At 36.7% G+C, this 17,765-nt stretch overlaps 1 protein-coding gene and 1 non-coding gene across 3 annotated transcripts in view; one reads left to right on the forward strand and one right to left on the reverse strand.

The window, feature by feature from the left end:
• Positions 1 to 9,229, forward strand: part of TAB2 (TGF-beta activated kinase 1 (MAP3K7) binding protein 2) — an 86,598-nt gene extending 77,369 nt beyond the window's left edge. For both annotated transcript variants that reach the window (XM_069598662.1, XM_069598661.1), the window contains 4 exons: positions 1,939 to 2,099; positions 2,312 to 2,405; positions 3,721 to 3,801; positions 7,185 to 9,229. In XM_069598662.1, coding sequence (XP_069454763.1) covers positions 1,939 to 2,099; positions 2,312 to 2,405; positions 3,721 to 3,801; positions 7,185 to 7,327 — 479 coding nt within the window. In that variant the 3' untranslated portion in view covers positions 7,328 to 9,229. The remainder of the gene's footprint in view (positions 1 to 1,938; positions 2,100 to 2,311; positions 2,406 to 3,720; positions 3,802 to 7,184) is intronic.
• An 8,206-nt stretch (positions 9,230 to 17,435) lies between these two features.
• On the reverse strand, positions 17,436 to 17,508 carry TRNAE-UUC (transfer RNA glutamic acid (anticodon UUC)). Its single transcript has one exon. It is a non-coding gene; the product is annotated as a tRNA-Glu (tRNA).
• Between the last annotated feature and the right edge of the window lie 257 nt (positions 17,509 to 17,765).

Below are 17,765 nucleotides of genomic sequence, written 5' to 3' on the forward strand. Positions count from 1 at the left end.
CGGGCTGTTGATTCTCATGGTAGATGGTTTTCTTGTTTGGACATACTTTTCTGCTGAGCACTTCTCTTCATTGAGGATTTTTGCATTTTGGATTCCATAGTAGGTGTCCCTCCATACTGGAAGTAAGTTGCCAGAGCAGTTTGCATTTGCTTCTGCCAGTTACTTCAAGGAAATCACCAGCCTAGAGCTAATTGTTAACAGTAATTCCTCACTCAGAGGTTCTGTCTCTGCCCTCACCGTATAAATCAGTTTCTCAGAAAATCTGTTCTTATCCCTTCTCCTCATGTAATATTGAATAATATCACAAATGTATGTCTTATTTTCTGACTCAATACAAATATAAATTATCACTTAGTCGTTAGAACCACTAAATAAATGCGTTTTTTAAAGTTTTTTTTGTTTTGCATATTTAGGAAAAAGCTTTTAGGGAGATGATCTCCGTTAATTTTTAGGAAATACTGCCTTTAAATAATCATTAATTTGAACAAATGTCCTACTAATGGCATTTGAGACTCATTGGTAGATCATCAGAGTTTAGAAATGAAAGTATGTTATGTTCTTCTAGTTTTCCTTTGCCTTGCCCTTCATTCTCACTTCATGCCTCTGTCTTTCTCCTCTTACTGTCCCACTCAGAAATTAACAATCCACTCAGCATCTTCTTTTAAGAGAATAAAATAAACCCTAATGCACAATTCTTATGTTTTGGAAATAGAGGCATAAAACTTTGCAATTCAAGTAAAATAAACCAAATTAATAAAAGTCTGACAAAACAAGCCTGGGGTGGTTATGGATATACAAAGACACAGTGAGTTTTCTATCAGGAACATGTGTACCTCCAAAACACCTCCCTGCGTTTTTAGACTATATATTAAAATGAGAGAGAAGATACCAAGAATTAGTCATGATTTTTAAAACTTGAGATATATTCCCCTAATACTCTTTTCTTCCAATAAATAAGAAAGGAGAATTACAGAGGGAGATACCTGTGGATTGTATTAGTGTCAAATTTTTGTTGGGAAAAATTATCTTTTTTTTGTTGGGAAAAATTATATTTTTCCTGGGAAAAATTAATTTTAAAGCACTTGAGCCTAACTAGCTTCCCCACACCCCACACCCTAATTCAGATTCTGTAATACACTGCTGGACTAAATGGCCTGAATATATATAGCCTTTTCCTTTTTTAGCTTCTTGGAAATTTTAGTCTGATTGATGGTGACTAAATAGCATTAATCTGTTTAATCGACTTGACTTTTTATTTTAATTGCTATTTTTCATTTTTAGAATTTATTTATTATACCTTCTCAAATCAGCTTGTTTTCTCGTGGTAGAGTCACCCCAAGCTTCCATTTAATAGTAAATTTGGTTATCTTCACCACCAGCACAATAGCCTAAAAAGTCAAACTCATTTTGTCCAGAAGTGGCAAAATCATGTATACCGATTTTTATGGTTTACTAAGGTTTCCCGAGCTGTTCATCATTCATGTGACAAGGTTGATTGCTTATTTTCTTTTTAAAAAAATCTTAGGAAAATGTTTTCACTAAATATAATTGGAATATAAGAAAATGTATTTGGTTTATCTGAATGGTTTTGTTTTTGATTTGCAGTTTGAGCAGTTTAATGTTAACATTCATGTGGATCGAAATCAATCACTTTTATTTATTGCATGCGTCAAAATGGATTTAACCTAACCCACATTCCCATTAAGTTGTTTATATGCTTAAATGATTCTCAAGTTAAAAAAAAATAATTCTCTAAAGTTAAAAATGTTGAAACTTTAAATATTTAACACACAATACTTTGTTTTAGTGTTATCTTTGAGATTCTCCGCAGCCTCCTTTTTGTCACAGAAATAGTTATCTGTTTTGTTTTCCCAAGGTTGTTTAAAGGTTAATTGACTAAACTGGGTGGATCTTCATATATACTAATATGTATTGCAGCTCTTTTGGTACACCAGAAGGCCAGAATGGAACGGCTTCAAAGAGAACTTGAGATTCAAAAGAAAAAGCTGGATAAACTAAAATCTGAGGTCAATGAAATGGAAAATAATCTAACTCGAAGGCGTCTGAAAAGATCAAATTCCATATCCCAAATACCTTCAGTAAGTCTTTCTTTCTGTAACTGTTGTAACTGCTGTGCTTGAACGTGAGAATAGGTAACCTATCATCAGTATAAAAGCTTGACCTACTTTTCTAGAAATGCTCTTAATTCATACTTGTTTTTCTGTCCTTACTTCCCCCTGCAAACCTTGACTCCTTCTTAACTAATAACACAAGAGTTCGATGTAGATCCTCACCTGGAATTATTTTTCAGCTCGAAGAAATGCAGCAGTTGAGAAGTTGTAATAGACAGCTCCAGATTGACATTGACTGCTTAACCAAAGAAATTGATCTTTTTCAAGCCCGAGGTAAAGTTCAATGTATATTCAGCTGAAATTCTTTGTATTAATTTATCAGCTCTTCCTGTGGCTGGAAACAGACTTTTAATTGTAATCTTGTTTCAGATTTGATTTGGAGCCGTATAGTGCTGCTTAGATTTTTATTTTCCCTTACTTGCCACTCCTCCCTCCAAAGCTGTATATTTGGTTGAGAAGTAATTTGATACGTTTAATATCCTTCAAATCCCCTTTAGTCATACAATAAGGGAAGACAGTGATTAGTATGTCTGGCTATATTGTCAAAAGTATTGCTGTTATGTATTAATATAATCTGTTACAGTGTTTATTAAGATTGTAATATATATACTCATATTCCTTTTTCCTGTTTCCCTCTTTTCCTTCTACCTTTGAAGAATTATGCTTTTAAGAACATGATTAAAAGGCATCCCCACTCTAATGGCACTTACTTAATTGATGACATAGAGAAGAAAATTAAAATACGACATACAGTATTTTAGGAAAGTGATAGTTTATGATATTTGAACTGTTATTGACTAGCAATAATTGCTTATTGTAGAGTAAAAAAAAGATTGGGGCATTTGGCGCAGTACGTGAGTGAGTAAAAAGTGTTCATAGACAACTAAAAAGAATGTTTATAACTTAAACCTAATTCTAAAGTTTGGAAATAATAGAAATATATAAAATGAAAAGACAGGAAAGGGAAGAAGCCAAAAAATAAGCCCGTAGTCACATTTCTCAGTGTGTGCCAAAATCCATTAAACTGGAAGATGATTTGTTTTATTTTCTTTTAGTAAGTAAGCTGTTTATCTTGAAACAGTCATAGAAAATGCCATAATTTAACTTTGGAGAGAAAAAATTGGTGCTAGTCTAGAAAATGTAATCTTTAAACTTGTTCCTTTTGTTTAAAATCTGAAGCATCACATTATATTAGTTCAGGTTTTTATACTTACTTGAGGCCAAGCTATTTAGTTGCTTAAGACTATGTTAAAATTATATTTTACACTGTCAAATTTTAAGTTATCTTAACTTGTCACATACAACAGGGATCTGTTCTAATTCTTTCACTGTCTTACTAGCATTAATCTAACGTCTTCCTCAGCTTACAGGTTGGACTTCTGTTATGGGTACTATCAATATATTACACCTATTTCAGCTGTTTTTGAAATCCTTTCATGTAATTGGAGATTAGAGGTGTGAAATAAAAGAAAAGTACTTTTTCTATTTAACTGTGATTTTTTTTAAGAAAGAAAATATTTGCTTTTAAAAAATCTTTTTAATTTTTTTGAGCTATAAACATTGATATGCTTCTTTTTATATATTTCAGGACCACATTTCAATCCCAGTGCTATTCATAACTTTTATGACAATATTGGATTTGTAGGCCCTGTGCCACCAAAACCCAAAGGTTAGTGGTGTATCCAGTAAGTGTGAAAACTGTTGTGTTTTGAAAAACAAGATTTTAGAAAATTTTATTCTTAGCAGCCTTCCACTCTAGAAGTACTTCCAACTTTGGCATTCTTGGATGGATTCATTAGGAAAACATGCTGGGAATTGGGAGGGTTCAAAAATGTAATGTGCTTAGCCCTTTAAAAGTAATATGTATGTCCTTAGGATTCATTGTATACTCCCAGAATAGCAAATCTTGGCCAAAAAAAAAAAAAAAAAATCACCAGGTATAAAAACTTGTGTTCTTTGAAATTTTAGACAAACATTAAGAAAGATACCTTAGGAAAGTTTATTTTTCATAAGTATTATGTCCTATATAGTTTATGCATAGTTCTCTATAATCAAAATTCTCTGAATTTCAGATAAATGGTTTTTTTAATTATTACCTATTTTCATTTTTATGTCATTGATACAGATTATGTACACACCAAACTAAGAAATGTTGAAACATTTGTGTGGGTTTTTCACTCCAGGCATTAAAAAATATGTAGACATGGGAACAATCTTTGGTTTGTTCCAAGAATTTTCGTATTCTCATTCAGCATCCTCTTCTCTCCTCTCCTTAGTTTTTATTCAGTTATGATTCAATTAGGCCTAGCTGTAGCTTCATATTTTTTATAATTTGAATGTTTTTAAACATAGTTAGCTGGAATGTAATGAAGTCTTATTACAGAGGAGCAAAAGTGAAATTGGGCATTTGACACAGTACGTGAGTAAGCAAGTGTTCAGACATTGGATGTTAATTGAATAAAGGAATAAGGAAAGCAGTGGTGAGCAGAGCCTAGCTCCTTAAAATAAGCAAAATGGATATTTTAGACTCTGAGTTGCCTCAATATAATCTTTTTATTCTCTTTCAAAAACTAAAAATTCTCATATGAAAAGATCTATTTTGTTTCCAGGTAATTCAGTACTTATGTGTTATGGTAGGCGGGAGATGGGGTATAGATGAAATAAGGTTTGTCTTGACAGTTGTTGAAGCAGCATAAGGGCTGAGAGTTTTTTTCACTGTTTTCACTACTTTTGTGTGTATTTGAAATTTTCCATGATAAAAAGTAAGGGAAAAAAAAATACTTAAAAAGCTTTTCACAAAAGATAAATGCTTGTGTACTGGATATTTTTAGAGAAATAAAGAATTAGTCATTTTTGCCTTAAAGCTAAAATAGGGAGTTACTAGTTTCACTTAGAGAGGTTTACTTAGTTCTTAAAATCAGTTCTGCTTTACAATGTGGATTTTTTAACAGCTAAAATAAAGTGTGGCCATCACAAGTCATCTCGTACTGTGCACCCTAAATAACTTCCTCTTTTCTCGATTCTGGTGGTTACTTAGTTTCCCAATACCACTAATAATAAAAGTCATAATTAGAAGGACCAGAAGATTTTGTGCAGTTGGAAGAAAACCATTGGAGATTTTTTCACTTAAAAAAAAATTAGGTCCTCTATTTGATTACCTTAGATATTGAAATATTGAAGATAATCCTGGCACTTAGTAATAGAATGAAGTGTTAATACAGATTGAATGGCCCCTCCTAAAAAAACCTTTGTAGTTAACAAAAAGGATAGACAAGGTTTTACTGAAAATGTGCCAGATTGGAATGTTTTACCAAAATTCTAATAAGCAGAGTGGATTATCCCCAGATTAAAACAGTTGTTCTATAAAATGTGTCCTAAGTATGGAATGTGGAATAATTGTAGATGGTAAGAAGTCAAACTTTTTTAACCTATTCATTTTTGAGTTTTAGGTGGATACTAATTTGTATTGTCAGACTCTTGATTTTTAAAATATTTTTACCTAGATAAACCTTAAATAGATAATTTTTTTAATATGTATTTATTGGTTTGGCTGTGCTGGGTCTTAGTTGTGACATGTGGGATCTAGCTCCCTGACCAGGGAGTGAACCTGGGCCCCCTGCATTGGGAGTGCAGAGTCTTAACCACTGGGCCACCAGCAAAGTTCCCTAGATATTTGTTTTAAAGCTGTTCAATTTAAAGAAAATTTACTATATAAATAACTTTCATGGTGCTCATGCATGTGCCAAAATCATGGTGATGCCTAAAAGTTCCCATGCCTAAAGTGGGAATTTTGCAATAAAGTGTTAACCTTAAGACCAAACACTAAGTAAAGTGCTGCTAAACAAAGTACCATCACTTAATTATTTTGAATTTGTTACAGAAACTTGTCTTCCTATATTTTTATCCACTATATATCATAGTTTGTCTTTTAAAATAGAAAAGCTATCATTTACTTACCAGCTCAGTGGAATAGGTAGAATTTGCAAATTAATATACATTTTTAATATGATTTATAAACTACAAATCATAAACCATGACTGGAGAGATCCAATAATGCATGCTCTTTTTACTTCAGACCTCCCCAAAATAATTTATAGGAATCCTACTTTTAAATTACAAAGATACCTCCCTCCCCCATAAAAGTAGTTTTATAAATGTAATTTCATCTTTGACACAACCATGGAGGAATATATTTCTTATATTTAAGACACCTCTGTACATTCAAACATTTAGAACATTGACCTTATAAAACTGCAGTGACTATTGTATAAGAAAGAAAGACTAGATGTAGAGGAAACATGATTATCTAAGATCACAGAGCAAAGAAATTAGGAGTTAATAGCAGAACCATGAATAGAACTCCAGTCTCATGACTCTGGATCTGGTAGTCTTTCTAGTGTTCCATAATAAATACGTTTTCAAATAACATGAGAAATAAAGTCTGATAAAATTTTATACTAATGTGTTTCTCCAAGTCTGTTGTTGACATTTAGGTAAATAAGATTTTAGAGATAAGTACATATTGTTCAGTTTTAGATTTTTAGCAGATGGAGAACATTTAATAAACACATCCATTCATGATAGAAATCAGAAATATAACTACTACATCAGTGGGAAATGAAACTCAAGCTTGAATGAGACACAGATGCACTAGCAGTACTGCATTGCAGGTGGATACCTTGCCACATTCTTAGGTGACATTGTGGTCATCTTGGCTACTAGAGACCATATGAATTGATTTCTCCTTTCTCCTGCTATAAGTCGGGGGAAATGATGCTCTTTTCCCATTTGAGGAGATATTGAGGTGATTAAGTCACATCCATGTTGCTGTTCCCCAGCAGAGAGGTGCCAGCCTGATAGATACAGGTTGTGAGGATCAGGCATGTGGGTCAGTTTCAGCTAGATGCTTCATTTGATTAACAGGCTGTTTCATGCTGTGTGATGCTAGTGTTTAACAGACTGCGCTATGAGGAAAGCCCAATAGTGCTTATAGTTGCCAGTAATTTATGACTGTGAATTTGCTTCTAAAATAATTATTTTGCTTCCTTGCAGATCAAAGGTCCACCATCAAAACACCAAAGACTCAAGACGCAGAAGATGATGAGGGGGCTCAGTGGAATTGTACTGCCTGTACTTTTTTGAACCATCCAGCCTTAATCCGTTGCGAACAGTGTGAGATGCCGAGGCATTTCTGAGCCAGGAGGCCCTATATCTTCTCTAAATCCACATCTGAAATTCAAGAAACCAGTCTGTCATCAGGGGAAAAGTTTCACTGCTACATAGGATTTTGTAAAATTGAAGGTGTGACAAGATGGTGGTGTGCTAATGTTAAATATCAACCCACAGAGCTAATAATACCTCAGTCTAATGTCATGGGCAGTTGAAATTCATCACATGAAAGGTAATCTGCTAAAAGACTTGGTTGCCCACTGCCTAACCATGTACAGTGTTACCAGTAGCCCGTCATGGATAATTCTCAACATATTAATACCTAGGTGTTCCCAGTACTTTTTTCCCTCATGTCACTACTGAATTTTGACAGGAGGAAGGAATAGAATGATGGCCTTTTTTTTTTTTAAGCTTTCGGTGAAACACTACAAACATGAAGAAAAGCAACGAGGTTTAACTATTTAAAAACTGTTTGCTGCTGTATAGTGCCAGTGGAAAGGGGAAGAACTTCACAAATCTGTGGTACTCTTGGCCTTGTCTTTGTCTTCCCTGAAAACGTCTCCACTCTGTGAAGCGCCAGCATCTAGGCTCTAAAGATGAAAGGAGAGCAGCAGCATTGTCTGTACAAACCTGGAGTGAAATACCCCAAAGCTTTTCCTACTGTACAGAGCTCTCGAGTTTGCTTTAAGTGATTTCTTTTCTTCCTTATTATTTTCTTATATTTCTATATGTATAGTGTAATAGTCTTTTGTTAACTAATTTTCTTTTTTCCTTTTAGTGATTAAGTACTATCATGTCCCTTTTTAAGCCTTACATGAGAGAAGCATTGCCTTCAAAATAAAAAAGCATTAATGAAATGAAACTATGCACAAAATAACTTTCCTCTACTTATTCTGTGCTTTGCCCTCATGAGTACCGATGTTCTGTGAAGACGTATACAGATGCTGCACAGTGAACTGAAGAAAATATTACAAGACTTCTGTCTGTAGGTCACACTATGTACTGACTTTAGTGGTGGGTAACACAACATGGTGTTTTATCTTCCACAGGGAAGCTTAAAACAAAAGGTATTTTTAACCCACTGACAGCAACAAGGTTAAGCTTGCTTTATCTGCCTTGTGTCCCACAGAACTTCCACAAGAGATTACTATTGGGAAAGTACAGTTTCCAAACGAGCAGCAGTACCTACAGCCCTTTTTTTGGAGAGAAATTTAAACGCTTTACTGTTGGGGCAGTCCGTTTCTAAACCTGACTTGGTGGCAGTATCGTGTATATTTATGAAACAAGGCTAGTCGCATTTAGGACAACTGAAGAAAAGCTGGAAAAAAGAAAAACAAGCAAACTTGAACACTGAAGCAACCTCAAGCATCTCTTTATTTTGATGATATATTTTTATAAGGAAAATAAATATTCAGATGATCAGGAATGTATATAACGAAATGAAATCAAGGAAAAAATTACAATATGCATTTAAAAAAACAATTATGAAATTATATATCAGTGCTTAGAATGGGGTTAAGGGAAGTGCTGAAATGTAGCAAAAGATAGGAGATAATGTAGACTGGCACCCACTGTAAATGTTTGCAAATGAATATTTTTTAAATAAGCAAGATTATTACAGGTGATTCTATATGAATGTCAGAGCCTTAACTTCCAGGCTTTGCATCTTGTATATGAGAAGAACTATGACAATCCTAGTTAATTAGATGAGAAACCCAAAGCCTTTACATTTGATGCATTTTGTTTTAAAATAGGCCTTGTTTTTCAGCTTCATCTGCAGTTCTATGTGAAGATTGATAAATCAGTTTTTACTTGTTTTATTAATAAAACGTAATTTGGATATCTTGAGTTGATGGTTTTGTGATTTAGCTGGGTAAACTATCTTTGTAACAGATAAGTTATTTATAAAAATTAAAAAACTTATATTCTAACATGGATTTTGTGACTTGTTCTTAAAGTTTTGTGGGACAGGAGGTAAATTATGCCCCAGCAGAACATTTGATAGTTAATAGAAATCAGAGGAAACTCAACCTCCAGAGTCTCCTCCTGACATCATGGCATTCTGTGGCAGTTCTCGGATTATTCGTATCGATTTCCCCAGGCTTCTTTTTAGCTAATGAAAGCAACCATGTTTCAGCTAAGCCAGAGAAATGAATATTCCTCTTTTCAAAGTTTATTATAGCTTTATTCTTTTGTTTCCCTTGGAGTTTTGTTTTTTAAGTTTACCCCATTGTTGAAATGTGATTTCTTGGGCCGTTTAGCCTGAGTAAGTCGCTTAGTTCATATTTGCTCTTTCACACTATGTGTATGTGCTGAAGATGGCACTACTTCTCTGGAAGAGAACCTTTAAGAATTTTCAAAAACTTATGGCTCAGTTTTTCTGAGCTTGAAAAAGAGCCAAGTAGCGCTTGCTGATCTCATTATGACATAACTCAAAGCCCTACCATGGCTTCCCTGGTGGCTCAGATGGCAAAGAATTCACCTGCAATGCAGGAGGCCCAGGGTTCGATCCCTGGGTCAGGAAGATCCCCTGGAGAAGGGAATGGCTACCCACTCCGGTATTCTTGCCTGGAGAATCCCATGGACAGAGGAACCTGGCAGGCTACAGTCCATGGGGGTCTCGAAGGAGTTGCACAGGACTGAGCAACTAACTTGTCTGCCATTGTTGGTCTTTTAAACCTGCTGCTGCTGCTGCTGCTGCTAAGTCACTTCAGTCGTGTCCGACTGTGCGACCCCATAGACAGCAGCCCACTAGGCTTCCCCGTCCCTGGGATTCTCCAGGCAAGAACACTGGAGTGGCTTGCCATTTTCTTCTCCAGTGCATGAAAGTGAAAAGTGAAAGCGAAGTCGCTCAGTCGTGTCAGACTTCGCGACCCCATGGACCACAGCCTACCAGGCTCCTGCATCCATGGGATTCTCCAGGCAAGAATACCAGAGTGGGTAGCCGTTCCCTTCTCCAGGGGAAGCCATGGGGTGCCATTGCCTTCTCTTTTAAACCTAGTCGGACATACATATTCTTTGCCAGGGAACATGAGCAGTGAAAAAGAATTACAGGTCCTATGAGCCTCAGATGGAAAAATGGACTTCACTTCTCATTGCTGATCATACCTGGGTGCTAACATTCTTTATTTTTAAAAGGGAGGTGGGCAGTTAGCGGCTCATGTAAACTGGCCCTCTCAGGAAAGCTTTTATTTTTAACAAAATATTGGCCAGTATCTACTATCATAGCTAGTACATTATACAAAGAAGATGCATATTGTATTGAGAATTTTTGTAGAAAAAATACGAAAATTTATTTTTCTTTTAAATTTGCCATTTTTTAAAAATGATCAAGAAGGATCAAGCTACAACATAATGTTAATTGACTTTATACTAGAGAATTGTGCAGAAAATCATATCTATGATAGCCCAAACTATTAGCTCTTAGCTTTAAATTTGTAGTTAAAGCATGTATAAATAGCAAAGTTAGCTGACATTTCATCAGTTTCCTGTATCCCAATTTAATGTTGATAGGCAATTACAGTGAACAATGATAGTTTAAGAAATAAATGGTAAAAGATAAAATAACCTGTGAGTAATTGAAGATGGCCATGCTGCCTTAGAAAATAATGTCTGCAGTGGCACCAAAGGCCATTCCAGATTTAATGTATGCTTGCTAGGTATTAGTATAGTTTTACACATAATATTACAAAATACTTAATTTCTCCATGACAAGTGAGCATGTTTTTTGTGGCTCTAGTTTTTAGAAGCTATAATTATATCCATTTACTTGAAGATTAAGTGATTCAGGGTTGCGATTTCATTTTCGTTGTTGCCATCTGAAAATATAGGCAAATGAGAGAAAAGACTTTCTCTAAAGAAAGCACAGTTTTGTAGCTTTGTATTTGTTAAATTGGATTTTCCCTCCTCAACATGTACTAGGCTGTTCGGTGTTTTTTTTTTGTTCCTGTCTTTTTTTCCCCAGGGAGTGTAGTTAATCATTAAAAATGCTTGGTTATGCATGTCTTCGCAACTATTAAGTTTTTTCCATGTTATAGATTCAAAACTAGAGTTGCTATGTTAACAGTATAATAGTTCATTTATTTACGTAGTTGTTTAAGAAGGGAAAGCAATTGCTTTCATAATACTGCCACTTTGTTCCACAGCTAGACCCCCTCAAGTCTTAAAAGAGTTGGGACAGCTGCAATCCAATTGGGCATCTCCCTGGATTTACTCTGTGATCCTGGGATAGTCACTTGCTTTTCACTCCTTACCTTGTTAAAGGAAGATTATATTAATGTTAAAATGCTCCTCACAGGGGTGTTGAGGGGCTTAATGTGAGTCCATCAGAGCCAACCTGTTCTCTCGCTAGGAACCACATTATCCTAAAGCTGTGGGTTATGTGTATGAATGGGTTTTGAAACATTTTTCTCAACAGTATTTATTAACGAACAAAATGGTAATTTGACATTTCTTTCTTTGAATTGGCCTCAGAACATCTCAGTCTTTCAGAGTTTGGTATTTCAGTCACTGTGATTGAAATTCTATCCCTCTTTTGATGTCAAAAGATTTATTGCTTTGCAAAGGTTTCAAGGCTGACCTGAAGATCAAGTCTGTTTATACATGTCCAGCTCTCTAAAGAATGTACTTTTTATGATGGAGAATAACAAATTATTTCTCCAGGAAAATAAATACTTTCTTCAAAGGACTTAGTCCAGTGTTTGCACATCTGCATATTTGTTTTAACCCTAAAATTGACCCAAAGTCCTCTTCATTCTAGCTACTCTTTATAGATCCCCTTCTTTACCCCTTTCCCCCAACCCCTTTCCTGAGGGTTGGAATACATCCTTCCTTCGATCGCAACTGCACTCAGCACTCCATACCTACAGGTTCTACATCTTCAGATTTAAGCAACTATAGATCAAAAATACTCAGGAAAAAAGTTGCAGGAATCAGAACTTGAATTTATTGTGTATCAGCAACTATTTACATTGTATGAGGTACTGTAAGAATCAGAGATGACTTCAGACATACTAAATACTATGCCTTTTTATATAAGGGGCTTGAACATCCACAGATTTTGGTATGGGGTCAGGAGGATACCAAGAGATGACTTAAATAATAGAACCATCACAACTTTCTGATCCACATTCCAAAAATGTTTGTTGATCCTCATAGCACACTGAATAAGTACTGCAGTATCTTCATTGGGGAAATGTTTTCCAGAGATTTTAAAAAAGGAAACAACACTCCCACCTGAGAACCACCAACTAGTTCCTGGCAGGCTCGCGCCTTTCACACTGATCTAAGTGGTTCCGCGTCCAGCTTCCTCTTAGCGTGCACACTGCAGCTAGAATAAAGAGAAGACGTCCTATCCATGTTCTCTTCAGAAATGTCAACTCTTTCTCCATTGCTAAGATTCTGTAGTCTGATCAGGATGGCTTTACTTTCCAATAGAATACGCTTTACAACTCAGCCGGCCTAACCACTCACTGTAGTAGATCTTGCACTTCTCCCCACCCCACCATGTACTTTTGTCCATCCCGTTTCCCCAGTCTTATTTCAAGCATCAGGACAAGACTAGGAGGACTTCCCAAACTACACCTTCTTGCAACCCTTGGATAATTTTCTGCCCACGTGGCGTTCATTGCTGCTGTGACCTCTCCATTTACATACTGACAGTAGGTATCGTGACATACCCACTTTGGGTCCACACAGTCAATGCCGCTGTGCATAAGGAGTCAGTAATTGATGGTGATAATGATCCTTGAGGACCAAGTTAAGTGAGAACGCTTCAACTCTCAACATGCATTTCTGGAAGATGATGGAGAAGTCGAGACCTCTGGATATTCTGGAACCTTCAGAAATTTGGCATTTGAAATTGAGTCTCCTGATTCTGTTACCTCTGATTTCACTTTAGAGCTTTAATTTTGTCTTTTCTTAGATAAAGATGTTTGCATGACTTATTCTTAAACATAACAAGGATCAATTTTTTTTGAACTAACTATTGAAGCAGAGAGGAACATGGGAGAATATTTTTCTCGGAAAATTGGTATAGAAAAGACAAAAGTTGAATGTGAAATGTGTGATAACTCGCTTCCCCTTTCCCAAGAGGGGAATGGAAAGGCAGACTTTTAACTAAAGGAACAATAGCAGAGAGCAGGGACTAGGAGTGTATCTGTGACTAGGGCGTGTATAACCAAGACACTACCTGTGCGATGGATGCCACGAAATGTATACATTTTATGACGTGAATCAACTTGAAGTCAAAATTACTACCATTTTGAGTTTTTGTTTTCTGATTTTTTAATTTATTTTTTTATTGAAGGATAATTGCTTTACAGAATTTTGTTGTTTTCTGTCAAACCTCAAACATGAAGCAGCCATAGGTATACATACATCCACTCCCTTTTGAACCTTTCTCCCATCTCCCACCCCATCCTACCCCTCTAGATTGATACAGAGCCCCTGTTTGAGTTTCCTGAGCCATACAGCATATTCCCATTGGCTATCTATTTTACATACGGTAATGTAAGTTTCCATGTTACTCTCCATACATCTCACCCTCTCTTCCCCTCTCCCTATGTCCACAAGTCTATTCTCTATGTCTGTTTCTCCATTCAGTTCAGTTCAGTTCAGTGGCTCAGTCATGTCTGACTCTTTGCGACCCCATGAATCACAGCACGCCAGGCATCCCTGTCCATCACCATCTCCCGGAGTTCACTCAAACTCACGTCCATCAAGTCAGTGATGCCATCCAGCTATCTCATCCTCTGTCATCCCCTTCTCCTCCTGCCCCCAATCCCTCCCAGCATCAGAGTCTTTTCCAATGAGTCAACTCTTCGCATGAGGTGGCCAAAGTACTGGAGTTTCAGCTTTAGCATCATGCCTTCCAAAGAAATCCCAGGGCTGATCTCCTTTAGAATGGACTTGTTGGATCTCCTTGCAGTCCAAGGGACTCTCAAGAGTCTTCTCCAACACCACAGTTCAAAAGCATCAATTCTTCAGCGCTCAGCTTTCTTCACAGTCCAACTCTCACATCCATACATGACCACTGGAAAACCTTTGTTGGCAAAGTAATGTCTCTGCTTTTCAATATGCTATCTAGATTGGTCATAACTTTTCTTCCAAGGAGTAAGCATCTTTTAATTTCATGGCTACAGTCACCATCTGCTGCCCTGCAAATAAGTTCTTCAGTACTATTCTAGATTCTGTATATATGCGTTAGAATACGATATTTATCTTTCTCTTTCTGACTTACTTCACTCTGTATGATAGGTTCTAGGTTCATCTACCTCATTAGAACAGATTCAAATGTGTTCCTTTTTATGGCTGAGTATGAAATTAAAAGATGCTTACTCCTTCGAAGCAAAGTTATGACCAACCTAGATAGCATATTAAAAAGCAGAGATATTACTTTGCCAACAAAGGTCCGTCTAGCCAAGGCTATGGTTTTTCCAGTGGTCATGTATGAATGTGAGAGTTGGACTGTGAAGAAAGCTGAGCACCAAAGAATTGATGCTTTGAACTGTGGTGTTGGAGAAGACTCTTGAGAGTCCCTTGGACTGCAAGGAGATCCAACCAGTCTATCCTAAAGGAGATCAGTCCTGGTTGTCATTGGAAGGACTGATGCTAAAGCTGAAACTCCAGTACTTTGGCCACCTCATGCAAAAAGTTGACTTATTGGAAAAGACCCTGATGCTGGGAGGGATTGGGGGCAGGAGGAGAAGGGGATGACAGAGGATGAGATAGCTGGATGGCATCACCGACTCAATGCACGTGAGTTTAAGTAAACTCCAGGAGTTGGTGATGGATAGGGAGGCCTGGCATACTGCGATTCATGGGGTCGCAAAGAGTTGGACATGACTGAGTGACTGGACTGAACTGAACTGAATATTCCATTGTGTATACGTACCACAACTTCTTTATCCATGCATCTGTCGATGGACATGTAGGTTGCTTCCATGTTCTAACTATCGTAAATAGTGCTGCAATGAACAATGGGGTACATATGTCTTTTTCAATTTGGGTTTCCTCAGGGTATATGCCTAGGAGTGGGATTGCTGGGTCATATAGTGGTTTTATTCCTAGATGTTAAGGAATCTCCAAACTGTCTTCCATAGTGGCTGTATCAATTTACATTCCCACCAAAAGTGCAAGAGTATTCCCTTTTCTCCACACCCTCTCCAGCTTTTATTGTTTGTAGACTTTGTTGATGGCCATTCTGACTGGGGTAAGGTGATATCTCATTGTGGTTTTGATTTGCATTTCTCTAATAATGAGCGATGTTAAGCATCTTTGCATGTGTTTGTTAGCCATCTGTATGTCTTCATTGGAAAAGTCTCTGTTTAGGTCTTTTTCCCACTTTCTGATTGGGTTGTTTGTTTTTCTGGTATTGTGTTGTATGAGCTACTTGTATATTTTGGAAATTAATTCTTTGTCAGTTGTTTCATTTGCTATTATTTTCTCCCATTCTGAGCACTGTCTTTTCACCTTGTTTACAGTTTCCTTTGCTATGCAAAAGCTTTTAAGTTTAATCAGGTCCCACTTGTTTACTTTTGTTTTTATTTCTATTATGCCAGGAGGTGGATCATAGAGCATCTTGCTTTGATTTATGTCATCGACTGTTCTGCCTATGTTTTCCTCTAAGAGATTTATAGTTTCTGGTCCTATAGTTAGGTCTTTAATCCATTTTGAATTATCTTTGTGTATAGTTAGGAAGTGCTCTAATTTCATTCTTTTACATGTAGCTGTCCAGTTTTCCCAGCACCATTCATTGAAGAGGCTGTCTTTACCTCCATTGTATATTCTTGCCTCCTTTGTCAAAAATAAGGTAACTATAGGTGCATGGGTTTATTTCTGGGCTTTGTATCTTGTTCCATTAGTCTACATTTCTGCTTTTGTGTCAGTACCATACTGTCTTGATGACTTTTTGTAGTACAATCTGAAGTCAGGAAGGTTGATTCCTCCAGCTCTATTCTTCCTTCTTAAGATGGCTTTGGCTATTCCGGGATCTTTTATGTTTCCACATGAATTGTGAAATGTTTTGTTCTAGTTCTGTAAAAAATGCCATTGGTAATTTGATAGGGATCACATTGACTTATTGAGTTTTAATAGAATTATTCCACAGACTGTTTCACTGAAGCGCCAGATTCAATATCCCAAAGCATAGTTATATTACTATTGAATAGCAGAAACATACAGCCAAGTTTTTTAAACTTGTCACCTGTATTTCTTCATTAACCACAATTTTATTCTCTTCTACTGTTCACAACCATTAACATACCATAGTTAAAAGCACTGATTTCATATTACTGAAACAAATGGCCCCCACGTTCTAAGACAAGTGAAATAAGCAGGACTCGAGCCACAGTTGTAATATATAGTGGAACTATTTGTAACTCTTTCTGTATTTTCCAGGTCTCCTATAAATGTGTTGTCATACTTTCATAACTTAAAAAATAGAAGAGAAAAAATTTTAAAAAGAATCAGCAGGACTTGCTGAAAACCTTTAGCCAATAGTCATTTTTTCCCTCTGAGCATGTGTGCTCCGGCATCTGTGTTTGCTACAGGGGAGAAATCTTAAGACCCTTAGCACTGTATAAACCTTTCATTTTTCATGGCATTTTTATGTAATCGTGAGTCCACAAGTAAAAAGATTTTATTACTATACTGAGTCATTGGTTCTATTTTCTCAGATTTCTACAAGCAAATAGAGGAAAAAAATACCCTTCCATTCTCAATAAATGCAGTTTAGTAACACCAGCTGTCTCCTGTCAACAGAAGAGTGACCTTCAGTTATTCCTTGTACAATCTGTTTTCATTTCCTAAAGTCCCAGGTTGCTCTACTATGCTTCAAAAATTATAATTGGACATAGAAACTTTGGCATCTTCATTCATTCAGAAAATGGGCTTAATATGTGTTTCCTGGCGCTTGCATGTCCTATGCGTTGCCTACATGCTGGGGGCTTGTTGGAGGTCTCCTCCCACTGCGTTTGTTACACAGCTCTCTCTCTCTCTCTCTGCCTGTGCTGTTCAGGATCATTTCATGGACCTAGGTTACCTCAGAATTGTGCTATCCAGTTACACTGGTTTTTGTTACATCCTTCTTTCTAATGCATCCGTGCTTTGGTCACACTGAGGGGCATGCAGAACTTCCCCAACCAGGGATCGAACCCGCACCCACAGCAGTGAAAGTGCTGAGTCCTAACCACTGGACCACCAGGGAATTCCCTCTGCTGTTTTTATAGACTCTTTGTTTTCTAACATTTTAGATTAGTTAACTGTTAACCATCCATCCTGAATTCATCCCCCTGTACGTCCTAAGCATTTTCTCTGGAGGTCTGTACATGACCCTCGAGGAGACAAGCAGCATGGGTGGTGATTCGTAACCTCAGGACCAGCCATGACTCAGTCCTGGGAATCATCTCAGAACACCTCTAACTCGGCACATCCTCCAACTACGCTGCTCGAGTTTACTGGCTT

Source organism: Ovis canadensis, chromosome 8 (assembly GCF_042477335.2).
Source record: "Ovis canadensis isolate MfBH-ARS-UI-01 breed Bighorn chromosome 8, ARS-UI_OviCan_v2, whole genome shotgun sequence".
NCBI lineage: Eukaryota > Metazoa > Chordata > Mammalia > Artiodactyla > Bovidae > Ovis > Ovis canadensis.